Here is a 27,130-nt window from a genome sequence, read left to right as displayed (position 1 = left end):
ACCAACCCTGGAAAAATGGATAGGATTGGGCCCTATGGGCGCAATGCTAACCCCTTATGTCAGTGGTTTCCAGCACTGACATAAGGGCAGGATGCAGCACATGTCCCATTGGCACCACTATGCAACTGCTGGAAAGCACTGACATGAAAGCATTGCACCCTATGAGTTACAATCTGTGGTCAATTTTATTTGATGTTTGTGATACTTTGTAATAAAAATAATGAAAAAAGGTTCTTAAGATGCATAGAATGTATATGCTATATAATAATGATACTGTTGGGTATTTTATTCATTTCTGTTCTTCATGTTTTCATGCTATTGGGTGGCACTTAAAATTGCCAATAAAAGTGACAATATAAAACTGTTTAAAAAAACTATAAACACATTCAATTTCAAAGTAGTTCTATTGTGAATAAAGAAAATTGCCATGTCATTTGCTGCCATAGTAGCAATTGGCCCTGTGGATGTAGGAGCAGCGAACCCTCAAAAGTTATTCACTTTCTCCCACAGTAAAGTATTTGAACTGCAGTCCTATACGCCAGTGTTTCTCAGCAGTGGTACTCCTACCACTTGTGATACTTGAACTATTGGCCAGTAGTATGCAACCATTCCAACTTTTGCCAAGTCGCTCGTGAGAATAGCACACTACGATTTTGCTTTCCCTTTATACAGAAACTGGCTTCAATGCTGCAAGCTCATGTATCTCATTAGTAATATTTTGTCACCTCCATTCTGTCCACATTTTAAAGACACAAATATGCATAACTTACTGGGGGCACAATCCTATGCATGTACAATCCTAGAAGTGTTCAGTGGGGCTCACTCCCAGAAAAGTGTGGGTAGGATTGTAGCCTTAAGGCCCAGTCCTATCCAAATTTCAAGCACCCATGCAGCCACAATGCAGTCCACAGGTAAGGAAACAAATGTTCTCTTACCTTGAGGATGCCTCTGTGACTGCCTCCCCACAGGATGCAGTGCATGCCCCATTGGCACAGCTGCACCAAAACTGGAAAATTGGATGGGATTGGAGGACCGTTAGGGCCCAATCCTATCCAATTTTCTAGCCCCGGTGCAGCCGCAATGCAGCCCCATGGTAAGGGAAAGTTCCCATACCTTAAGGAGGCCTCTGTGACTGCTGTCCCACCACAAGATGCAGTGCATGCCTTAATGGCACAGCTGCACCAGCACTGGCAAATTGGATTGGATTGGGCCCTTAGTCATTAAGCATGACTATATTATTTTTCATAGTACAGTTCAGTCTATTTACCCCTGACAGCCTTTGGAATTTTAGGTATTGGTGGCACTAAAATAATCAGAACATGTGAAATGCTACATCAGGAGCCAAAGGTTGAGAAATGCTGCTGTGCACACTTTCCTGGAAGGAAGCCCCACTGTACACTGAAGTATACATGGATCAGACTGGGTTCCTATTTGCATAAGCATTACATAAGCATCCCCAAAGAGAGCCTCAGGCGGGCTGCTGTGACGTCATAGTGAGACGTCACCCGCATGCCTTCCACTGCCTTTTGACAAGTCGTGTCCCGCCCCGCCCGCGATCAGGCGTCAGAGCAAAGCGACAGGGCGGGGAATCCACGTGGGGAGCTGAGCAGAGCAGGCAGAGCAGCGCAGCAGCATGGGCAGGAGGAGAGCCCGGCAGCAGCTGATCAGCAGCTTGAGTAAGAAGCAGAAGAAACACCTGAAGGACTTCGGGGAGGAGCACCCCTTCTACGACCGGTGAGCTGCAAGAGCCCTTGCCCGAGAGGGGGAGGAGGCAGCCGGCAAGGATTTCTCCCTGGGTTCTGTCTGCAAAGGCTTCTGTGCTCGGCCAGAGGCGCTGCCTCGTTTCCTGTCTTTGCAATCAAAGGAGTTGGTCTGCGGGCGCTTTAAAGGATTCTTTCCCCGGCCCTGCCCTTCGTTAAGAATATAAAAAGAGCCCCGCTGGATCAGGCTAAGGCCCCTCTAGTCCAGCTTCCTGTATCTCACAGCAGCCCACCAAATGCCCCAGGGAGCACACAAGACAACAGGCACAACCTGTGTCCCGGTGTCCTCCCCTGCATCTGGCAGTCAGAGGCAGCCTGCCTCTACCTTGCACATACCTACCATGACTTGTAACCCGTGGTGAACTTCTTTTCCAGAAATTTGTCCAATCCCCTCTTAAAGGCATCCAGGCAAAATACCATCACTACATTCTGTGGCAAGGAGTTCAGCAAACTAATTACATGCTGGAGAAAGAAATATTGTCTTTTGTCTGTCTTAACTCTCCCAACACTCAACTTTTCCATTTCCACTATGTCCTTTTTGAGATGTGGCGACCAGAACTGGGCACAATACTGGACACAATGTTGATTAAACTTTTACCTTCTCCCCTCACCTTTGTGTCCTGCTGGATCCTGAGCAGCACAAACTGCTTATAACCCACACACTGTAGCCCATTAAGGCTACAATCCTATCCACACTTTCCTGGGAGTAAGCCCCATTGACAATAATGGGACTTACTTCTGAGTAGGCATGCCTAGGCTTGGGCTTTGAGGTTGCAATCCTACACAATGTTTCCTGGGAGTAAGCCCCATTGACTAATATGGGACTTACTTCTGAGTAGACATGCATAGGATTAGGCTTAAAGTGATCAATCCGGTTTTATTTTGTATGGCTTTCACTTGATGTCTGCTCATTTCTACCCTCTGTGCATTGGGCAGCTGATTGAGTTTATGTACTTACTTACCACCATTCTCATAGTTTTTGAGTCTAGGTGAAGGCTCAAAAAGGGCACAGTGGAACTAGAAAAGGTGCAGAAGGGAATGACCAAAATGAGCTGGGACACCTCCCTTATGAGGAAAGGCTACAGCATTTGGGGCTCTCCAGTCTAGAAAAAGGGCGCCTGAGGAAAGACATGATTGAGATATACAAAATTATGCAGTGGATAGAAGGATGTTCTTTTCCCTCTCATGAAACACCAGAACCAGGCAACATCCACTAAAACTGAGTGTCAGGAAAGTTAGACCAAAGAAAATATTTCTTTACCCAGTGGGTGATTGGTCTGTGGAACTCCTTGCCACAGGATGTGGTGATGGTATCTGGCCTAGATGCCTTTAAAAGGGGATTGGACAGATTTCTGGAGGAAACGTTCATCACAGATTTCAAGCCATGAGGTGTATGTGAAATCTCCTTATTTTAGAAGTAGGTTACCTCATAATGCCAGATAAAAGGAAGTGGCATCAGGCTGCAGGATGCATCTTGTTGTCTTGTGTGCTCCTTGAGGCATCTGGTAGATCACTGTGAGATACAGGAAGCTGGACTAGATAGGCCTTTGACCTGATCCAGCGGGGCTCGTCTCCCTTGATTATCTCCTCTGTAGTGCAGGGCAAATCACACTGCCGAGCTGTTTCTGTGCTTGTTCTGCAGAACTGAAAGTAGACCTATTTCTCAAAACATACTTACATAGTTAAGGCAGGTGCCCGTGGAATTTTGTTTCCCCATGTAGTTGTGCTTAATTTGACTTGTGGTGTGTTGAGATGGTGTGTTTAATAGAAAAGGAGAGAGAGCGAGAGAAAGAAGTAGGTGGTTCAGTTTTGCAGCAGTGGGTTGAACTAAAGCTGGAGACAGGGCTCTCCCCCCAAGAATTGAAGTTAGTATGACTGAACCCACAATTGCCCATAATGTGCATGTTTATCTTGTTTCGGTTCTCAGATTTTGTAGGGTTCCTACAAATCCACAAGAACCAATGCTGCCTATCTTTCCACCTTCACCATTTAAAAAAATGTTTCCCAGTCTCTCGCCTTTTTCTTCTAATTGATTCTTTGTAGGATTTTTTTGACTTGATGATAAAGATCCTGAATTCTTTTGGGGATTCATATCTTCTGCTGCCAATCTGAACTTCAAAGAACTCTCAATTTAAAATAGTTTAATCACTGTTTTGGGATAGTTCTTCAAAGTTCTCAGTCGGTACAAAATCAGGATAAGGCTGGGCACCCTGTTTTGTCTGTGATCTGTCAGCACCAAACTAACCTAAATGTTATACTCTTTTGGAGTCTTTTATTGGTCCTTTTGGGCATCAAAAGATGTGATGGGATTATATCCAGTAATATCAGTAATTGTGTGACAAGCAGAAATTAATTCAATTATTTTCTTTCAGGGTTTCTGGGAAAGAACCAACTCAGATTTGTGAACTGGTAAGAGTGTTTTTACCGTCTTCAAACTTCCTTTGCTAAATTTTTATTGACAAGCAATGGAAATTAACCAGAAACAGGAATGCACTAGATCTGGTCAATTTTTAACACCTCTTTGCAACTGAAAAAACAGGAGCATTCATCTATGCTGTCCCCTTTGCCTTGGCCCCCAGTTGCAGTATTGCTTATGGCTAGAGCTGACTGCAGTCTGTACACCTGTGGAGTCACCGCAGAATACGGAATCTGATATTTTTCACTCAGTATAGGATCTGAAAGATCTTGGGTTCCCCCTCTTCAAAGAGAGGTTTCTAGTACTTACTGTTGCAGGTGAAAGTTTGGAAATCTGAAAATGAAAAAGCTGGAGGAGGTATGTTGGAGCTTGCTGGAATTGCAGAATAGAACTCCAGCATTTCCAACTGGTGGACCTATGTTTTTTCTTCCTGTGGCCCCAGGTTCAGTCCCTGGCATTTCAAGTAGCAGGGTTGTTGCCTGCATCCCTAAAGAGTTGCTGCTGGTGGTGTAGAAGATGCTAGGCTGCATGTATCATTGGTTGGATCTGCACATGGCAATGACATGTGTTCGTATGGTTATATGAACATATGCATGTGCTGGAATGTTTTTGTTTTCCATTTTTAGACTGAAACTTCGGAACCATCAAGCTCAGAAAGTGATGCAGAGAACGATTCGGAACAGGTCTCGGTATACCACAAGCTGCTGGCCACATTAAAAACTGCTCCACATTCAGACAGTGAGGAGGAAGAGGATGATGAATCAGAAGAAGGAAGTGAGGATAACACAGAAACAGACAGTGATGAATTACAAGATGAGGGAGAAATTAAGGATGACGACAATGACAGCAATGTACCTGATGAGGCACTGGGTAATGACTTTTCTTTTTCGTCTGTCCCCATCCTCCATGTTAGTATCAGTGCATGAATTGGAATTTAGACAGACCATAACTCTTGAGAAGTGACTATCCAAACTGATGTAGGGCCATTCACTTGTAACTGCAAGGTGATAGTCAAATGATTTAATGATTGTATGGAGCCAGCCACGTTCACAGTGCATTTAGGGCACAGTCCTATCCTGTGCTGGAACAGGCAAGCCAAGAGGAGCCAGAATCAGCTCAGCCAGAGGCAAGGGGAAATGTTTCCCCTTACCCCAGGTAAGGCACCCTGGCCCCTATGGCTCTACTCGGATTTGCGCCACCTCCTGAGGTGGCACAAGTTTGAGTAGAGAAGTGCGGCTTCAAGCCACTCTGAACTCCCCAGGAACAGGGGTTGAGATCCAGCGTAACTGCCAGATCCCAGCCCCGCCTCCCACTTCCCACCGGCCCACCCCAGAGTCACCCACCGCCTGCCCTTGCCCTGCCCTGGAACACCTGCCTCCTCCCACCCACCCCAGAGCCTTGCGTTGGCCCAGCTGAGTCAACACAAGGCTCAGTGCTTCTGTTGGCACAGAGGCTTGTGTCAGCCTCCTGGGCCGGCACACCTCTGCTCACTGGCCTTCCTGACTCCCGAGGAGGCGCAAACTTGTCTTATGGCATATTTGCAACCCTCTTGGGCCTGCGAAAGGGACTTGCGTCATCCCATGTGCTGCTCAGGATTGCACTATTAGCTATTTAAAAGATTTGTATACCACTTTTCAGCAGAAGCTTCCATGGTGGCTAATAACAAGAATTTGAAATTCAACAGTTAAAACAGTACAATATTAAAAGCTACAAAACAGAGCAATAAAAGCAAAGAACAAAATTAATTGATCAATTAATTATATCAATTAGAGCTCATCAGAATACTGTTGTCTTCAACTGGTGCAGTGGTGTGGGTGCAATAAAGGCACCAACAATCTCTGGGGATGATGTTCCACAACCAGGGTGCCACCATCACAAAGGTCTGATAGCAAAGGTATGAGGAGTAGGGCCTCTCAAGCAGATCTTAGAGTAAGCAAGTTCTTGCTGGAGCAGGAGATCCTTCTGGTACCTTTTACAGAATGACTTGATATAATGAAAAGAGAAGCCCTTGTAGCTAAGACCATTCAATCTACATTTCATAAGGAAGACAGAGAGGGAGGAAATTGCCTACCCCCCCAAAAAAACTTTGGTCACCAATGGTCCCCATAATACGGAGCTATGGTTAGATCAAAAGCAGAAGCTTTCAGTAGAGTACATAGCTGAGGAAAGGAGGAGGATTGTGTGGTCATGGGGAGAGCAGGTTTGTTCACTGTAATTTAAACCATGGTTTAAATCAGGGGTGGCCAACCTGTGGCATGTGTGCCACTAGTGGCACATGGACACTTTTTAAGTGGCCACTGTGGGGCCCTCTGCCTCAAGATCCCTGGTGGAGACCTGGCCACTCAAAGCGATTCTCTACATAAAAAGTGGCATGTGATGTGCTGCGGGTTCACCACTCCTGGTTTAGATACTTATCTGAGCACGCTCCTTCTCCAGAAAAATAGCAATGGACTATAAAATCTGTGGACAGTGTGTCTTCCACAAATGTGCAAGCCTTTACTCTTTCCATTTTTTGGTATATCATAGATGAAGAATCACCAATGCAGAAAAATATTCAAGAGGAACCTGAAAGTGAAGATATTTCTAGTGACCTAAAACATGAAGTCTCTGAAGAATTCACAGATGTGAAACATGAATCTGAGTTCAGTCTGGAAACCAATTTTATTGAAGATGAGAGTGGTGATTCCATTGCAGATCAGAAGAAAATACCAGATCCCGCTGCAAAACTTTCAACAGGTAGCATAAACCATGTGTGAATGGAAGGAACTAATTAGAAACAAACATCTTCAGCATTTAAGCCTGGCCTGCACCAACTTCTGACTTGCAGAATCAAATGTAGTCCTTTTGATATGCGTCAAGGTGCTAGTGAGCCAATGTACACCTGTTCATGCAGCCTGCTTGGGAGTGCATAAGCCAAAAGTTTGATAGGCCACAATGCATGGCTAGTGGGCTGAATGAGGATAATTCCTACACTGGGGAGGGATCAAGACCTCTCTGTGGACTTCCACTTTTGGCAGATGGCTGACGCAGGAAGGGAGATAGTCTGTCAGAAATGTAGGACCTCAGCAACATTTTTAAAAATTAAATTGAGACTCCCATTATTCATGAAATGAGTTATCAGGATATCAATAGAGGGTGGTAACGTAAAACATAATTCCAACAACAGCCTTAAGCAAAGAAAGCTGGATCACTCTCCACACGTGATTGACATTTATTTTTCCAATGCTCTGTCCCTTGCCACACGTATTGTATGGCAGTTAGAAGTAAGTGACCCTGTAACCATTCTGATGTCCTCTTTGCTATTTAAGAAGTTAATCACAGAATACTCTTCTTACTTTTTTAATTTTAAATTTTATTCGTAGATTTCATGCATGGACTTTTTATATGTTTATTATTTACAGAAGACTCTTATACATTCTTTTTTACCAATCAGTTTTTTTTTAAAAAGGTTCTGAGTGGAGGCTTAATTTCAGTATTTTTAACAGTGTTTTTAATCTCTTGATGCAGATCCATTTAAACATCACATGGATGAAGAACTGGAAGAAAAAGATGTTACTAAAATTCTTGCATGCTCAAAATCTACCAGCCCAGCCAAGGTAATAAAGTTCACCTTGTTTGTCCCCAAATTTCTCACTTTCTTCCTTGGAGGCGAATCTGACCTCTATGAATGTGCTCTACAAGCAGCAGCAGTCCGTTTGCATTTGCCCAGTCTATACAGATGAAGAATAAAGATCTTCACAGGATTTATGTGAAGGTAAATGGATGTTTTATTGTGCATTCACTCTGTGTATATTTGTATATTTTCTCTCTTAGTGGCCAGTGCTGGGTCAGTTAGTTTTTTCTTCCACTTTGGAGAAGTTTGGAACAGTTATGCTGGATAAAGAAGTTGATTTGAAACAGCTCCAACTTCATAAGCCTTTAGGTTCTACTTGGCCAAAAGTGAACAGCCCGTTCCTTTCCATGCAGACGAAGTCCAAAGATCAGCCATTTACCCCACTGCAAAGGGAACTCTTCTGCATTATGAATTCATACAAGGATTTGTTCTACCCAGAGAGGACTGCTTTAAAAAATGGGGAAGAAGTGCGCCATGTCTACTGCTTGCATGCTCTGAACCACGTCCTGAAGGCAAATGCGCAGGTGCTTGGCAACAATGCAAAACGAAGAGACCAGAAACCAGGAGCTGATGATGATGCTTTCAGGGATCAAGGACTTACAAGACCAAAGGTGAAGGGATTGTTTGCTTATTGCATGGACAACATGCCTAGCTTTGTAAAATGTTGTAATGCCATTAAGACAGAGTGGTGTTCATAACAATAAAGGCTCCCTTCAGATCACCCAAGAAATCTCTGGCAAGGAGAGGAATTGCAAAACCACCACCATATAAACCTGTCAGGACCTTGAGATTTGCCTTGGAGAGCCAGCTGTCCAATGCACTTCTGAGTAACATCTGATTGGCAGGTATCAAGGACCTAAAGTTAACGTTAAACTAGTTATGACAAAATGGATTCATTGTGTGTGTCATAGTGCTGGATATTTATTGACTCATCCTCATCTCCCGCATCCCTCTCACACATCACAACAACCAACAGAAATGCACTCTTTCTGTTCAGTCCCCATCAGGCAGCCCATCAAAACAACCTCAGTTCCCAAACCAAGCCAGAATTCAGACTAAACACAAATCAAAATAACGTCATCCAAAAGTACCAGGAGATAGGCTGCTGCCACCTGGTCAAGGAAGGCTTTTTCCATAACGGTGTATGCCCACATTGTGTGTACTGTATGGCATGTCCAATCAGCCTAAGCTAGACCAAAGGCAGTGCAGCAGCTTTTCACATTAATGTGTGTTTATGGCATTTAAAAAAAAATAATAACATACCAAACCATCTACAACTGAGCAAGTTTTTTTTTTTTTGGTTTGGGGTTTTTGTGAGCATGGAGCTTCTCTGCTTATCTTGCAAGAAAGATAAAACCACTCCTGTATCTACATGCCTTTTCATAGGTACTGATCGTGGTGCCATTCCGTGAATCAGCTTTACGAGTGGTGCAGCTTTTCATCAGCCTCCTTGAAGCAGCCAGTCAAAAGAAAATTGACGTGAGCAACAAGAAACGATTTAAAGGGGAGTTTGGCTCACTTCCAGATGAGAAACCTCCAAATCTGAAAAGGCCAGAAGATTATGAAGCTGTCTTTGCGGGGAACATTGATGACCATTTCAGAATAGGTATTGAAACTCCATAATCCCCAGTCTTTCCCTTTTTTTTTTTAACTTAAAAGATTTGACATGTTTTCAAGCAAGTTTTACTATTTTGTTTTTTTTCCCAAATATCAAACAAGATTCCAGCCAGTGTTCAAAATAATGAAGTAACTGTCTCCTTTTGGGGTTGATTTTTAATTTTTTAAGTTGTTTTGTAAAAGCCCTATCATGTCTGGTTTTAAAAATGCTTATGGTTCTTGGTTATTATATAATATTGCTTGGGTTGGGGTTTTACACATGATAAAACAAGTCTGAATGTACCCATCTGCAAAAATTCTTTCTTGCCGGGTTGGGGGGGGGGGTAAGGATTGGCAACAGTTTATCCGTGTTGGTGATAACCAGACAAAGCCTTTCTTTGCTGTACCTCTGTGGGCAGCAGTGGCTTCATCAATACTTGAAGAAATGGCAGCACAATCCAAACCACCACCACCCCGAGCTGGCACAACCCATAAGGGCCTTATGCCCCTCCAAGCTGTCACAAACATGTTATAAAATAGAGTAGGATTAGGATAGGAGCTGTCACTACAGAGCTGGCCTCATGGAGCTAACCTGCACCCAGAGGCAGTAGGTTTGTGCCAGCCCAGGCAGACTTGTACAGGGGACTGGTGGGAGAGGCAGAGGGAGGGAGGAATGGAGGTGGGGAGGGGACTTTTCTGGGTGGGAGGAGGATGGCCCAGGAGGCAGATTGGACCCAGGAGGGGAGTGGGACCAGCTGCAGCGGCGCAGACCAAAACCCAAGCCCCGTCCCTGACCCAAGGGCGTTATTTAAACCCCTCAGTTTTGCGCCTGCAAAATCACAGGTGTGGGTCCAAGTAGCCCCATAGGGCTGCCTGGGGTGTTTCTCGGGGAAGGAAATCCCCTTACTCTGAGTTGCATCCCACCCTGCACCACATACAGCATAGGTTAGTCAGCCTGGATACAGCATAGGTTAGTCAGCCTGCCTATTTCAGTGCAGATTGTGCCGTGAGTGTGTCTGGTAGCTGGCTGTCTTCTCTAGGAAGCACCAGGAATTGTTACTATGATGTAACTTACAGTGATTTCCCAGGGCATTTTAGAGGGGAGAAGATGGCGACTGTAACAGGCTGGCTGCCAGGAACACGAATAATACTTCAAACACTCAGACCCACTGTGCCTAAATAATCACTGACTCATGTCATCTTTGTGTGTGTGTTGCTAGGTCTTGCTGTTCTTCAGAAGAGTATACGACTTTATGCACCTTTTTACTCCTCCGATATTATTATTGCCTCTCCCCTTGGCCTGAGGACTGTTATTGGAGCTGAGGGGGAACAGAAGAGAGACTATGATTTTCTCTCATCAATAGAACTTCTTATTATGGATGAAGCTGATATCTACCTAATGCAGAATTGGGAACATGTTTTGGTAATAGTTTTTCCTTCTCTTTTTGGTACATTAATTGGTATGTCCCTAGTTTTTGAGAATGGGCATATTCTTTAATATGAGATTACCTGTATGACTCCCATTTTGCTGTATAAAACCAACACAGCTGTTGAACGCTTGCCCAGTACGTCTCTTATGTTAGAAAAGGATGGAAGAGTTTTTTGCAGTCCCTAAAATGTTTAAGCACACAGAAAGCTGGTCAGTTCATGCAAGGATTGGCGAGATTTTGATGTAAGCATCTTTTGTGATCTCTCCACACTCCGTATTGCTTTCCACAGCTAATTGAGGGGAAAAGGGAAGTAGCCAATATATTTTATTTGTTATTATCTTGAAAAATGACATTTGGCTGACTGAAATGCAACCATAACAAATCTGGGTTCTGTGGGCTTGCATATTCTATTATAAATTAATTCAGTTTGTTTTTCCTCCTCAATAGTGAGCTCTGAGAAGCAACTCAAAATTCCTAGCAAAAACAGCCAAATGGCTACATACAAGCTGGTGGGGATTAAGAGCCCAATCCTGAGCTCGGCACGCTGGCTTACTGCTGGTGTGCACTGTTGCAAACGTGCCATAAAGCATATTTGCAGGCCCGAGAGCCAGTACTCCGCAAGTGCTAGTCCAGCGTTGGGCGAGCACCAGATCTCCGCTGCCTTTTGGCCGCTGGAGCCCCTGGCGACTGCCTAGAGCACACTGGGTGCGGTGGCAGCCATTTTTGGCGCTGCTGCAGTCCTGCACACCGGGCAGCTCAGGATTGGACTGTAAGTATTTTTAAAAATATTCTAGTCCTTCAGTTATTATTGTTATGCAACTTGTTTTATGATAACATTTCCTCCTTTTGGTTTTCCTGGTTGAAAACCTGCTTTTTCCACTGTTTGAAAGAGACAGATACAATTTTTTTCATTCATTCATTCATTCATTCATTCATTCATTCTCTCTCTCTCTCTCTCTCTCTGATGTGCTGACAGCATCTGATGAAGCATATTAATCTGTTGCCTCTGGAATCTCATGGAGTGGATTTCTCGCGGGTGCGAATGTTCAGTCTGAATAACTGGTCCAAGTTTTATCGGCAGACCCTGCTGTTTGGAGCCCTTCAGGATCCACAGATCAACTCTATCTTCAATAAGCATTGCTTTAATTACCAGGGGCAGGTTAGTTTGTAGACATGCCAGTGACCAGAAACACCTCTGTGGATTAAACTTCAGCTTGTTCACTGACATCCAGTCCATCACTCAGGTGTCTGAATGTTTATTAGATTGAAAGCAAAATGGGGCCACTCTCAAATAAGGTAGTGATTTCTACATGCATACATTTGGAGTTGCTTTGTAATGTACCAGGCAGGGGTCTTTCCAAGCCCTACCTGGGGTTGCCTGGACTTAAACATGGGACCAAATGTAAGCAAAACATATGGTCTGCCACTGAGCTATGGCTCTAATTAATGTTTTCCATGGACTGCACCCCCAATTTAAAGATACACATGGCTTTTCATGTTAATGAGTAGGGCCTGTCATGTTCACTTTAAAGTGAGGGAATGATTACAGCTGCTTATGCAGAATTTGCTGTCAAATGAATGAGGCAGTCCCTGCTTGCGCTCAGTTCCAAGTGCACACAAGAGCCATTGTACTGAAGGTGTATATATCTGAACATAACCACCTTCCCACAGCAAAATATTACTTGTTCACAGAGTTCAGATTTGTTTCCTGAAATTGTTGGTCTCCTTAATTTCAAAAAACCAACTTCAGTGTGGGGACATGGTTGAGGAGCACGAGGTGGAAAGAATGGAGACACTCTGTAAGAGATCCCTCTAAAACTTTAGTGGGTGATTCTAAGTTCAGTAGGCAGCAGATTTCAGACAGGCAGGAGGAGATTATACTTTTTACACTACTGGTCTGTCTAATTCGCTGCATCAATAAGTGATAATCAACGCTTAAATAGCTTCAAAATGAATAAACAAATTCATGGAGACAAATGGTCTCTTTGATTGTCACCGATTACTCAATGAAACCTCCAGGTCCTAAGCAGGTTACCTCTGAATACCAGATGTGGAGAACTAGCAGCGAGCATTGTTGTCCTCATCATGCCCTGTTTATTTGCTCCTAGGGGTATCTGGGTGACTGTTGGTATTGTCAGTGGTTCTCACACATTTAGCATCGGGACCCACTTTTTAGAATGAGAATCTGTCAGGACCCACTGGAAGTAATGTCTGGACTGGAAGTAACATCATCAGGCAGGAAAATTTTAAACATTCTTAGGCTGCAATCCTACCCACACTTACCCAAGAGTAAGTCCCATTTACTATCGTTGTTAAAAGAATATACATAGCAGCTTGTTAAAAGTACAGGTCTGTAACATTTCCCCAGTCATATATCATACTAGCATCAAGTCTAATGTTTTAAAAATAAAATACTGAAATGAATAGGTGCCCACCTGAAATTGGCTCGCAACCCACCTAGTGGGTCCCGACCCACAGTTTGAGAAACACTAGTCTAGAGTTGTGTTTCCCAGGTGGCTGGATATATACTGATGCAATAGGCCAATGCATATGTTTTTAACTGAGAGTCAGTCTAAGGGATATGTACTTGCTCTAATGTTAACATTGCTTTCACTTTTGCAATTGCATCTTGCAGGTAGCCATAAGGAATGTACCTTTGACAGGTTCCATCAGTCATGTTGTGGTACAGCTTCCTCATGTTTTTCGGAAGCTAGAAGCTGAAAATTCTGTCTCAGTAATAGATGCAAGGTAATGTGACCCTTTCATGCTATGCTTCACTGATAACAGCTTCAGATTTTGGTCTTGATAGAATGTGGTGTACTTGAAAGTGTTTAAAGATTTTTTAAAAATCTTTACAAAACAGTTATCTCTTGCTGTGCAGCATGGATCTTGTACTGTCTGCTTTTCTGAATTTTTGGGTTTACCTCCTGTTATGCCACGGAAACCTTTTTCTTCCTTCACAACTTTTCTGAGGTAGCATTTGGTTTCTGTAAGGGCAGAATCCTTGTGAAATGAGCAGTGCTTGTGTCTTCAAATGAGAAGTATCAAGTCTGTCTGAAAGTCACATACTGGAAACAGTCTCCTAATTCCAGAGACTGATGTTGATTACTTAGACTCAAATCCTAACCAACTTTTCCAGCACTGGCATAGCTGTGCCAGTGGGGATGTGTGCTGCATCCTGCTGTTGGGTGGCACTCACGGAGACCTCCTCAAAGTAAGGGAATGACTTTTGCCTTACCTCAGAACTGCATTACCCATATGTCAGTGCTGGAAAGTGGGTTAGGATTGTGTCCTTAGGCTCCCATGTGTGTATGTCATTTCTCAGTTGATGTGTTGCACCTGAGGCAACATGTGAGCTGACTACAGAAAAGCCTTGTGTTTTAGAAGCAAAGTGATATGAGCATGGGATAACTCACGTGTTCTGTTGATGATGTGTTCGTTGATGCAGTGAGCACACATGAGATGCATCAAGGCACTCTGCACTGTATACGAGCATTTTTTCCTTTATTGCTCCTCTTATTGTGAGTTGACATCTGGCAGGGTGTGCATGTTCCAGAGCAAGTCCTAGGAAACCTGGCTCTGGGCTGCAAGACTCAGTGTATATGTTAATAATTGGATGGATGTGATAGACGGTTTGGCACAATGAGAGGATTCAGGGATAAAGGAAGCCCATCCTGGGGCATTCCATGTACAAATGCTTTTATGCAAATGCCTGAAGTCTCCGAGCAAAGATGGGAGAACTGGAATGTCTGGTGACAAGGGAAAACATTGACATAGTGGGCATAACGGAAACCTGGTGGAATGCGGAGAATCAGTGGGATACCGCAATCCCAGGCTATAAACTCTACAGGAGGGACAGGGAGGGGCATGTTGGACGTGGGGTGGCCATTCATGTTAAGAAAGGGATAGACTCCAGCAAAGTAGAGATTGAAGGTGGGTCCGACTCCATAGAATCTCTATGGATTAAATTACCAGGCCTGAGGAGCGATGTAATACTGGGGGTGTACTATCGTCCTCAGACCAGAAACCAGAAGGGGACCTTGAAATGAGGAATCAGATCAGGGAAGTGACAAGGAGGGACAGGGTTGTAATCATGGGGGACTTCAATTATCCTCATATTGACTGGGTCAATTTGTGTTCTGGTCACGAAAAGGAGACAGGATTCCTTGACATGCTAAATGACTGTGCCTTAGAGCAGCTAGTCATGGAGCCCACCAGAGAACAGGTGACTCTGGATTTAATATTGTGCGGTACTCAGGACCTGGTTACAGATGTCAATGTTACGGAGCCATTGGGGACATCCACTAAAATTGAGTGTTGGGAGAGTTAGAACAGACAAAAGAAAATATTTCTTTACTCAGCGTGTGGTCGGTCTGTGGAACTCCTTGCCACAGGATGTGGTGATGGCGTCTAGCCTGGACGCCTTTAAAAGGGGATTGGACAAGTTTCTGGAGGAAAAATGCATTATGGGGTACAAGCCATGATGTGTATGCGCAACCTCCTGATTTTAGAAATGGGTTATGTCAGAATGCCAGATGCAAGGGAGGGCACCAGGATGAGGTCTCTTGTTATCTGGGGTGCTCCCTGGGGCATTTGGTGGACTGCTGTGAGATACAGGAAGCTGGACTAGATGGGCCTATGGCCTGATCTAGTGGAGCTGTTCTTATGTTCTTATGGGAACAGTGATCGTGCTGCCATCCGTTTCGACGTGCACATCGGGGGAAGAATACCGGGCAAATCTCTCACAAAAACCCTTGACTTCAGACAGGTGAAATTCCCTGAAATGAGGAGGCTGGTTAGAAGGAGGTTGAAAGGGAAGGTAAAAAGAGTCCAGTCTCTACAGAGAGCATGGAGGTTGCTCAAATCAACAGTAATAGAGGCCCAGCGGAAGTGTATACCGCAAACGAAGAAGGCCTCAACTAAGTCCAGGAGGGTGCCCACATGGCTAACCAGCCAAGTTAGAGAGGCCGTAAAGGGCAAGGAAGCTTCCTTCCATAAATGGAAGTCTTGCCCTAATGAGAAGAATAAAAAGGAACATACTGTGGCAAAAGAAATGTAAAAAGGTGATACGGGAGGCCAAGAGACTATGAGGAACACATGGCCAGCAGCATTAAGGAGGATAATAAAAGCTTCTTCAAATATGTTAGAAGCAGGAAACCCACCAGAGAAGCGGTTGGCCCTCTGGATGGTGAGGGAGGGAAAGGGGAGATAAAAGGAGACTTAGAGATGGCAGAGAAATTGAATGAGTTCTTTGCATCTGTCTTCACGGCAGAAGACCACGGGCAGATACCCCTGCCTGATTGGCCCCTCCTGACCAAGGAATTAAGTCAGATAGAGGTTAAAAGAGAAGATGTTTCAGACCTCATTGATAAATTAAAGATCAATAAGTCACTGGGCCCTGATGGCATCCACCCTAGAGTTATTAAGGAATTGAAGAATGAAGTTGCTGATCTCTTGACTAAAATATGCAACTTGTCCCTCAAAACGGCCACGGTGCCAGAGGATTGGAGGATAGCAAATGTCACACCGATCTTTAAAAAGGGAAGGAAGGGGGACCTGGGAAACTATAGGCCGGTCAGCCTAACATCTATTCCAGGTAAGATGATGGAATGCGTCATCAAAGATAGAATCTCAAAACACATAGATGAACAAGCCTTGCTGAGAAAGAATCAGCATGGCTTCTGTAAGGGTAAGTCTTGCCTCGTGAACCTTTTAGAATTCTGAGAAAAGATCAACAGGCATGTGGATGCGGGAGAACCCGTGGACATTATATATCTGGACTTTCAGAAGGTGTTTGACACGTTCCCTCACCAAAGGCTACTGAAAAAACTCCACAGTCAGGGAATTAGAGGACAGGTCCTCTCCTGGATTGAGACCTGGTTGAAGACCAGGAAACAGAGAGTAGGTGTCAATGGGCAATTTTCACAATGGAGAGAGGTGAAAAGCGGTGTGCCCCAAGGATCTGTCCTGGGACCGGTGCTTTTCAACCTCTTCATAAATGACCTGGAGACAGGGGTGAGCAGTGAGGTGGCTAAGTTTGCAGACGACACCAAACTTTTCTGAGTGGTGAAGACCAGAAGTGATTGTGAGGAGCTCTAGAAAGATCTCTCCAAACTGGCAGAATGGGCAGCAAAATGGCAGATGCGTTTCAATGTAAGTGTAAAGAAGTCATGCACACTGGGGCAAAAAATCAAAACTTTAGATAGAGGCTAATGGGTTCTGAGCTGTCTGTGACAGATCAGGAGAGAGATCCTGGGGTGGTGGTGGGCAAGTCAATGAAAGTGTCAACCCAATGTGCGGCGGCAGTGAAGAAGGCCAATTCTGTGCTTGGGATCATTAGAAAAGGTATTGAGAATAATTATATTCTCAATACATAATACGCTAATATTATACCTAATAATTATATTCTCAATACCTAATACGCTAATATTATAATGCCTTTGAACAAATTGATAGTAAGGCCACACCTGGAGTATTGTGTCCAGTTCTGGTCCCCGCATCTCAAAAAGGATATAGTGGAAATGGAAAAGGTGCAAAAGTGGGCAACTAAGATGATTGCTGGGCTGGGGCACCTTATGAGGAAAGGCTACAGCGTTTGGGCCTCTTCAGCCTAGAAAAGAGACACCTGAGGGGGCACGTGATTGAGACATAAGAAATTATGCATGGGAAGGATAAAGTGGATAGAGAGATGCTCTATACACTCTCACATAACACCAGAACCAGGGGACATCCACTAAAATTGAGTGTTGGGAGAGTTAGAACAGACAAAAGAAAATATTTCTTTACTCAGCGTGTGGTTAGTCTGTGGAGCTCCTTGCCACAGGATGTGGTGACAGCATCTGGCCTGGATGCCTATAAAGGGAATTAGACAAGTTTCTGGAGGAAATATCCATTACGGGTTAAAAACCATGATGTGTATGTGCAACCTCCTGATTTTAGAAATGGGCTGTCAGATGCAAGGGAGGGCACCAGGATGAGGTCTCTTGTTATCTGGTGTGCTCCCTGGGGCATTTGGTGGGGCCGCTGTGAGATACAGGAAGCCTGACTAGATGGGCCTATGGCCTGATCCAGTGGGGCTGTTCTTATGTACTTGGCATGCAGAGGCCCCCAAACTGGTTTCCCTGTGGCAAGTTATTCCACAATGCAGATTTAACATGTGGTGTACCACCATTACTAGGCCTGTGTGCCTTGCAGTGCAATTCCATGCATGCTATTTGGAAGTAAATCCTACTGTGTTCAATGGCACTGACTTCCATGAAAGTGTTTATAGGATTGCAACCTCAGTGAAGTGGTGGAGACTTTCCACACAGTGGCAGATATCAATGATGTAAGCTGTTCTGTATTTTGGCAGGCCTCCTATGGTACTGACTATACTCACCCTTAGTAATATCATAATACTTTTTCTTAAATGCATTTATGATGCTCAGTATTCCCCCCCCCCCCATTTGTATTAAGTTAGACTTTTGGAACCAAATAATTTATCTGCATTTTCTTAACTAGGTTTCATTTCTTCACTGACAAAGTGTTACCCGAGTACCGGGACGCAGTTATGTCTCACACACTAATTTACATCCCATCATACTTTGATTATGTGCGTCTTCGCAACTACTTCAAGAAGGAGGATCTGAGTTTTATGCCCATTTGTGAATACACCAATAGAGCTGGAATTTCCAGAGCGAGGCAATTCTTCCTAAAGGGAGAGAAGCAGTTTCTCATTTTCACCGAACGTTTCCACTTTTACAAAAGGTAAGCTGGACTGACTCTGAGACCAAGTGATTTAGCTGATGTAAGTCCAAGGAGACTTGAGGCAGTTTGTAGTAGGGGGGCCTGGGATCTCAATTTGTGCAGCTGCTGCCAAGATCCTTCTGCCCGGCCCCCTCCCCAACCCAAACTGACCCCAGTCCTCCTCCCTGAACTGCCCCCCAACCTACTTGCTCCAGCGGGGCATCTGCAAGCTACTGTCATGGATGCAGGGCCTCCAGCTGTTTTCACTTGTGGCCCTGGAACTTTTGGTGGCAGATCCCATGATCCACCACCATAAGCCCCAGAAAAGGTTAGGCTTCCAGCTTCTACTGCACACCGCTGCTCTGAGGAGAAGGGGCTTTGGGGAAGGCTATCTTGCTAACATGCAAGCAAGCACACAAAGGTGCTGCCAAGATACATTAGAAAGGGCTTTGCTGGAAAGTGGATTTTGAGGAGGCATTGGAAGGCAAAGAGGAACCAGCAGAAGCCTGTCCAAGCACCTAGAGCCCATGTTTTATCAGCAGGTTGCTTAGAACAGTTCCATATGGTAATTTTAATCCAGATATGCCAAAATTCATTGTAAGCATTTCACAAACCTCACTATAGGCTTGCAGACCTGCTTGCCTGGGTAAATAAGAACTGCCTCTGGGTGAGGCTTCACAGAAGCCAGTTCTCTTTTTTACTTACATGGCCATTTGTGGACAGGCAGGATAGGGAAAAAAAATTACATGGGTGAGTATCTTTTGTAGTTTGCTTACAATCTGCTTTATTAGGTGAGACTTGGAAGCCTTGGTGTTGTGTTAAACCAAGACCAGAATCTCTTCCCTCCTATTGAAATTGCCTGGGATTGGCAATGTTGAGAGTTTAAACAGACTGAGGGCCCAATCCTATCCTGTAGTAGAAGGGCAGTCACTGGGGCCTTCTCAAGGGATAGGAACATGTGTGCATTGTGGCTGTGCCTGAGCTGGAAAGTTGGATAGGATTGGGCCCTGAGTAATATAATGTTCTGTACTCTGAAAAAAGACCAGTTCTTTTATCTTGTTGCAGAAGAGTGCTATATTAACCATTTTGAACTCTTTCCCTTTAATTCAGATACTCAATTAGAGGAATAAAAAACCTGATTTTTTATGAACTGCCAACCTACCCCCATTTCTACAGTGAGATCTGCAACATGATGAAGTTGGCAGCTAGTGGAGAAGAGGCCACATTGACTTGTACTGTGCTATACTCAAAATATGATGCCCAGAGGTTGGCTGCTGTGGTAGGTGCTGAACGGGCTGCCCAGATGCTTCAGTCTTCCAAAAATGTGCATCTTTTTGTCACTGGAGAAACTCAGTAAGATCAACTGAAACTTGAAAAGACTTATTGGACTATTTAGTCTAGTATTTGGGGCTTATGTTTCTTCTGGAGGAAGTGCTGGAAGAGGAACACAATTCATATAGAATACCTTTGTTTTAAAAGGGTTCATCTTGTACATGTATATGCCTATTTTAGTAAAGAAATTTAAAGATATCAAGGTATTGTAATATGAAAGAAAAAAATGCACAGCTGTGATGCTAAGGAGCAGATTTTAGTGTTGTCTTTATCCTATACAAAATCTGCCTGCAATCATTATGGCTTCTGGTCATTATAGCTTTTGCATATAGCATTATATCTGTAAAGCTGCCAAGTCTCCTTTCCATTATGATTCCTATTGATGATGGCCAACAATGCATCCTTTTTTCGTACCTGTATATTGCTTGCTACATTGTACCGTAGTCCGTTTGGAAACAGCAGTAACTCACATGATTCTCCTGTGGATGAAGAAAAAAACCAGGGTTGACAGTGTGCATATGTGTGGATCCCCTTGCCTAGTTTTAATAAACTGCCCAATTCATCACAGTAGAGATCAATCCCTGGCTCAGATCTTGCCACTTGCACATGGCCCCTCAGATTCAATGTTGGAGGCTAGAGGTGGCAACACATTTTATGTAGGAGCCACCTTTGGGTGATAGCTGGTGCCTGATTCTCCACCCTGTTCTCAAATGATCTTGAGTCACAATTAGCTGCTGATCAAGACATTTAAAATGGACTATTTACTCTCTGAATAGTCATCAGAGATCTCATGGAAGCCATGCCTTTGCCTGTTTGTATATTGCAATTGTATTTGGAGATGTCAGGCTACAAATCTTATTACAGTGACTGTATTGTACGTATCCTTTTGTCTGCTATGTTTGCAGAGCCACAGGTCAGTAATCTGTGCAGTTGCCTCACCTTCTATTTTGGTTCTAAGCTAATTAATTGTATAGCAAATTCCTTTAGCGCATGAATGAGCTACCACTACAGAGGCAATTTCACTCAAACAATTAAAAACTGCTTTAGGAGTCCTACTGTTTTTATACTGCCATGTTAGTTATTTTACTTCAGAAATGTGTGCTTCCCAGGGTGACTCATGGTTAGGGACATAAAAGCAACCAGCTAAGTTAGGATTAAGAGTTTGTTTTTTCTCTCTGCAGGATGTACTTAGAGATGAGTATCTGTCCTCTGAGAAGCCTAAAGTAGGATAACTACTTATGGAGATAAACATGAGGCGGTTTAAAGATAGTTGCCTTCTCAGATGGTAGCAACAATAGGTACTCCATCTTCTTGAAGCTGTCCTCATTGATAGTCATAAGGGATGGTATATTTAAAGGTCATTAATATTGTCTTGGCTAACTCTCACTCTAGTCTCCTTTTAAAAAGGAAGCAATGTTAGTTGGGGGCAGTACCGTCAATTGCCTCAGACACTTTTGCATTCAGACGTGTTAGATGGTGTTTTGTATGTCAGGGGCTGGGCTTCAGTAGTGTGCTACTGAATGACACCTTGTCAGACCAGTCCATTCACATGGCTTTCACAGTACAGTATATCATCTGTATGGCTCCAGCTTTGAGCATTCCTGAGGCCCAGGACTACATCACATAACGAATGTCGCTGTAGGCCAAATGTCTGTGTTTCGTTTACTTTCAGATAATTATGTATTGGTGATTAAGAGTTACAGAGGAGCCCCATTTTAGAGCAGGGGTGTTAAAGTCATTTCATGTAGTGGACCAAGGAGCATTCATGGTGCCTGCTGAGGCCCCTAAGCGGGGATGGGCAAGTCAGGGGCGACTTGACTTGACTTGAGTCATGAGTGTCCATCCCCGCAACTCGACTCAAAAATTAGTCATAACAGGGGCATTTTCCAAGCCCGCCTTTGCGTGGCTCAAAAAGATTTGGTCATGAGTGCCTCCCCTTTAAAAAGCCCGCCATGAAAAAAAATGGGGCTGCTTTCACAGTGTGTATGTGTGTGTTATTCTCTTTAAACACTCCTCTATTGTCCCCGCCTATCTGTAAATAAGGCAGGAGGAGGTGGGACAGACTGAGAGAGCAGAGACAGAAGCGGCAAGAGGGAGGAGGGTCACAAGCACCAGCTGCAAGGCTTACCAGGATGACCCAATACTTTGCAGCTCTACTCAGAAATAGTCCCATTTGCGCCAGTTCAATGAGGCTCCTTCCTCACAAGTCATAACAGAGCCATGAGGAGAAAAGCATGATCATTATAAACTGCCTCCTCTCCCTGCCTGGGTTTTTGCAGCCAATCGCAAGGTAAGAACCCCCTTGGGCTCCTCCTTCTGCTGTATCTCAGTGAAAGAAAATATCAGACCACTCATAAGAACATAACTGGATCAGGCCATAGGCCCATCTAGTCCAGCTTCCTGTATCTCACAGCGGCCCACCAAATGCCCCAGGGAGCACACCAGATAACAAGAGACCTCATCCTGGTGCCCTCTCTTGCATCTGACATAGCCCATTTCTAAAATCAGGAGGTTGCACATACACATCATGGCTTGCAAGCCATAATGGATTTTTTCTCCAAAAACTTGTCCAATCCCCTTTTAAAGGCATCTAGGCCAGATGCCGTCACCACATCCTGTGGCAAGGAGTTCCACAGACCAACCACACACTGAGTAAAGAAATATTTTCTTTTGTCTGTCCTAACTTTCCCAGCACACAATTTTAGTGGCTGTCCCCTGGTTCTGGTGTTATGTGAGAGTGTAAAGAGCATCTCTCTATCCACTTTATCCTTCCCATGCATAATTTTGTATGTCTCAATCATGTCCCCCCTCAGGCACCTCTTTTCTAGGTTGAAGAGCCGTAGCCTTTCCTCATAAGGAAGGTGTCCCAGCTCAATAATCATCTTGGTTGCTCTCTTTTGCACCTTTTCCATTTCCACTATGTCCTTTTTGAGATGTGGCGACCAGAACTGGACGCAATATTCCAGGTGTGGCCTTACCATCAATTTGTACAAAGGCATTATAATATTAGCTGTTTTGTTCTCAATACCTTTTCTAATGATCCCAAGTATAGAATTGGCTTTTACTGCCGCCGCACATTGGGTCGACACTTTCATCGAGCTGTCCGCAAGCACCCCAAGGTCTCTCTCCTGATCTGTCACAGATAGCTCAGAACCTATAAGCCTAAATGTGAAGCTTTGATTTTTTGCCCCAATGTGCATGACTTTACACTTATTTACATTGAAACGCGCCTGCCATTTTGCTGCCCATTCTGCCAGTTTGGAGAGATCCTTCTGGAGCTCCTCACAATCACTTCTGGTCTTCACCAGTCAGAAAGGTTTGGTGTCGTCTGCAAACTTAGCCACCTCACTGCTCAACCCTGTCTCCAGGTCATCTATGAAGAGGTTGAAAAGCACTGGTCCCAGGACAGATCCTTGGGGCACACCACTTTTCACCTCTCTCCATTGTGAAAATTGCCCATTGACACCTACTCTCTGCTTCCTGGTCTTCAACCAGGTCTCAATCCAGGAGAGGACCTGTCCTCTAATTCCCTGTGGAGTTTTTTCAGCAGCCTTTGGTGAGGGAACATGTCAAACACTTTCTGAAAGTCCAGATATATAATGTGTACGAGTTCTCCCGCATCCACATGCCTATTGACCTTTTCAAAGAATTCTAAAAGGTTGTGAGGCAAGACAGACCCTTACAGAAGCCATGCTGATTCTCTCTCAGCAAGGCTTGTTCGTCTATGTGTTTTGAGAATCTATCTTTGATTAGGCATTCCACCATCTTACCGGGTATAGATGTTAGGCTGACCAGCCTATAGTTACCCGGGTCCCCCCTCTTTCCCTTTTTAAAGATAGGCGTGACATTTGCTATCCTCCAATCCTCTGGCACCATGGCCATTTTGAGGGACAAGTTGCATATTTTAGTCAAGAGATCAGCAACTTCATTCTTCAATTCCTTAATAACTCTTGGGTGCATGCCAGCAGGGCCTGTTGACTTATTGATCTTTAATTTATCAATGAGATCTGAAACATCTTCTCTTTTAACCTCTATCTTAATTCCTTGGTCAGGAGGGTCCGTTTGGGCAGCAGTATCTGCCTGAGGTCTTCTGCTGTGAAGACATATGCAAAGAACTTATTTAATTTCTCTGCCATCTCTAACTCTCCTTTTATCTCCCCTTTCCCTCCCTCACCATCCAGAGGGCCAACCGCTTCTCTGGCTCATCCTTCATCCAATGATTATTGATTCTTTCAGAGGTGGCCTGCTCTCACCTCCCGACTCCTATTCATTTCAGAAGGAAAACATTAACCCTAGTTGTTGAAAAGCGGTATAAAAATAAAAATAAATCTCTAACTCCAGTCTAACTAGTCCAGAAATTCTTGGCAGTTACTAAAAATACTCAACTTTATCACAATGTTATATTGTTGGTCTCCTCCTACCTGTTCAGTATTGTTAGTAGTTATGTACACTTTTGTATGATTGGCTTATATACACAAGCAAATAATATCAATACTGATCAGTGTAGTTTTTAGTCACATGCATGGGATTTTGTGTGACCATGATGAAATGACTGTGGCTTCAGTCCCTTGCTGGATTATCTTCATCTTGAATCTGTTTCCTTGTAGTATATGATCATTACATATGTAACTTCAACCCAAAAGGAAAGTGAAAAAATGCTATTAACTAGAATGAAACTGCTGGGCTGTCAAGACTCTTCATCGGTGGGGACAAAGGGACTGAGAGCAAAAATGAAGAATTTGAGTGGGTGAAAGCTAATTTAAAAGGAGACCTTTGATAAACAGCTGGAGTTGGTGATAAACAGTCGGTGATAAACAGCTGGAGGAGTCTGTGTTCAAGCTGCTCGGTGACTAGAGCTACTCCTCAAGCAATTTGACTGAGTAACATCCATTTCTTCTTGCTGAAGAACCTGACAGGCAGCCATCACATCAGGAAATAACAAGTTGTTCCAGAAGCCTCTACACAACAACCTCTAATTTCCCAAAGCATGGAGCATTTTCCGGTAAAAAGCAATACTTTGTGCTTTACTGTGGCACAGAGTGGGAGTAGTAGTGGAAGAGCAGGAAGTCAGGGGGAAATGGTAATCCTTGATCTATTCTGAAACGTTCTTGGTATTTCAGTTTTGAGAAGAGACCTCTGCCCGAGAATCTGAAGAGATGCTGCCAGTTGTGGTAGAGAGCACTGAGCTATTGATCAGCTAATGCAGCAGTTCCCAGAGTTTATTGTAAAACAACCCACCTTGTTCTGGTGATGTTTGGAGGCCTCTTCCAGGCCTTGCCAGGCCAGCAGTTTACTCTGGTGAGGTCCAGAGGCATACCTATGGTGGAATCTGAGGGGTACATGCCCCAGGTGCTATGCCGGGTGGGGGCTCATTACTGCTTCCAGAATCTACTGTCACTTTGGGGCGCTGCAGGCTTTGCAGTGTCTCCTCTTGGCTTTGGTAAAGGCTCCTTTTTTCTGTTTATTTATTAACTTTTTGAAGAATTGGAGTCCAGGTATTGATTTTTTGAATCAGAGAGAGGATGGGGATTTGAGGTATTTTGGATTTGAAGATTGATTTTGAAGTATTAGTGGTATAGATTAATATTTGTTAATGTTTGGACTGTATGTATTTGGATTATAAGTATGGGAATGTTTTGGCTTCGCTCGTGCTGCTTTATTAGAATTTTGTTTATGTATGTATTTGTTTTTTATTTTATGTTTATTATAGTTAAATAGGTAAAGGCTCCTTCTTGATGCCGATAGAAGGCACATGAAGGCCCACGTTTGGTGAGAATGCTGTGACTCCAACGTTCACAATGCAAAGTTGCTGCAGTCATTACTGCAGGCTGCACCATGCCTCCTCCTGGCCTCAGGGAAGTTTCTGAGCCTTTCGTGATGCTGGGTGGAGGTGTGCAAAGCCCACCCTGGGTAGAAGTCGGGGCAGTGATGTCACCTGTCCCAGGTGATGGAGAGAGGCATTGCACCTCTGCGTGGGCCTCAGAATGGTTCGCAGAGGTGTCCAGAAACTACTTCCGGTTTTTGGAGGCAAACCAGAAGTGACCTCTGAAAACTCAAAGACACTTCATGGCATTTTTGCAGACCATCCTTAGGCCTGTGGAGGCCAATATAGGGAGTTGCCAGCCCAGTGCATTCTGGAAGAGGCCTTCCAGGCCTCCCAGTAAGGTTTTGCTATACATGACCATTAGTGCAGGATTTCTCAAAGTGTAGGTTGTGAGTTGGCCTTCACACCTACTCCTGGGACTGTTGGCTCCAAATCCGATTTGGAGCCAACAGTCCCAGGAGTAGCTGGGAAGGCCCAATGTACAACCTACACTTTGAGAAATCCTGCACTAATTGTCATGTATAGCAATAGGCTGCTCCTCATAGAAACAAATTGTCTTATATTAGAGCATCTGTAAGTTAAGAAAAACCATGCTAAGTTTGTGTGTGTGTTTGTGTGTCTGGTTCTTTAAGCGTTCTGAGAAGCACTCAATCATCAGTCCGATGTTTAAGGCAGGATCAGTCTTGGAACATAAAATCCTCCAGAAAGACCTATGTATGTTTTTTAGTCCAAGAGCAAGAATATAAGACCTTCTCTTGCTGCTGCATTGTTTGAGCTGCTCAGGGACTGCCCCTTTGGCTTAGCTGGTTTGACCTTACTCCGTTTCCCAAGAGCCTATTAAGCTAAGTAATACCATATTAACAATCTCCTCTTAGATCTCTGAAGCCCTGCAGAAGAGCTGCATTCAGTATCAAGACTATGTGCTAATTTTCTTGGGGACTGAAAGCCAAAGAGACCATGACCTAAAACAGTTAAACGGCTAGGAAATTATTTATCAGCCAAAAGTAGCCAATTTAAAAATTAAGGAATGGTGTGAAACTCATGTGCATTCTCTCTCCCCTTCTCTGTGTATTTTTTCACTGAAGCTCCCATACTGCCTATATCTTTATCTAAGGCAGTGGTTCTCAAAACTTTTAGGGCACAATCCTAACCCACTTTCTAGCTCCAACAAAAGGGCAAAGTGGCTCCTAGGTAAGGGAACAAACATTCCTTATTTTGAGGATGCTTCCATGAGTGCCCCCCAACTGCAGGATACAGCACACGTTCCATTGGCACTGCTATGCCAATGCTGGAAAGTTAGTTAGGATTTGGGCCTTAGTCTCTGGAGCCCACTGTTTACAATTCTCTCTCTCTCTCTCTCTCTCTCTCTCTCTCTCTCTCTCTCTGTGGGCACAATCCTAACCAAGTCTACTCAGAAGTAAGTCCTATTTTGTT

General features: G+C 44.0%; 1 protein-coding gene across 1 annotated transcript; it reads left to right on the top strand.

Annotated features, from left to right (window-relative positions):
• The first annotated feature begins 1,633 nt into the window (after positions 1–1,633).
• Positions 1,634–20,895, top strand: UTP25 (UTP25 small subunit processome component). Its single transcript, XM_066611757.1, has 12 exons — positions 1,634–1,734; positions 4,133–4,169; positions 4,803–5,046; positions 6,703–6,912; positions 7,684–7,772; positions 7,990–8,400; positions 9,176–9,395; positions 10,606–10,808; positions 11,792–11,974; positions 13,451–13,563; positions 18,316–18,561; positions 19,651–20,895. Exons 1-12 carry the CDS (start codon positions 1,634–1,636, stop codon positions 19,895–19,897), a joined length of 2,304 nt encoding a protein of 767 aa, XP_066467854.1. The 3' UTR covers positions 19,898–20,895.
• The last annotated feature ends 6,235 nt before the right edge of the window (positions 20,896–27,130 follow it).

The sequence above is a fragment of the Tiliqua scincoides genome, chromosome 1 (assembly GCF_035046505.1).
Source record: "Tiliqua scincoides isolate rTilSci1 chromosome 1, rTilSci1.hap2, whole genome shotgun sequence".
NCBI classification, from domain to species: Eukaryota; Metazoa; Chordata; class Lepidosauria; order Squamata; family Scincidae; genus Tiliqua; species Tiliqua scincoides.
This window is presented reverse-complemented; position numbering and strand designations above follow the sequence as displayed.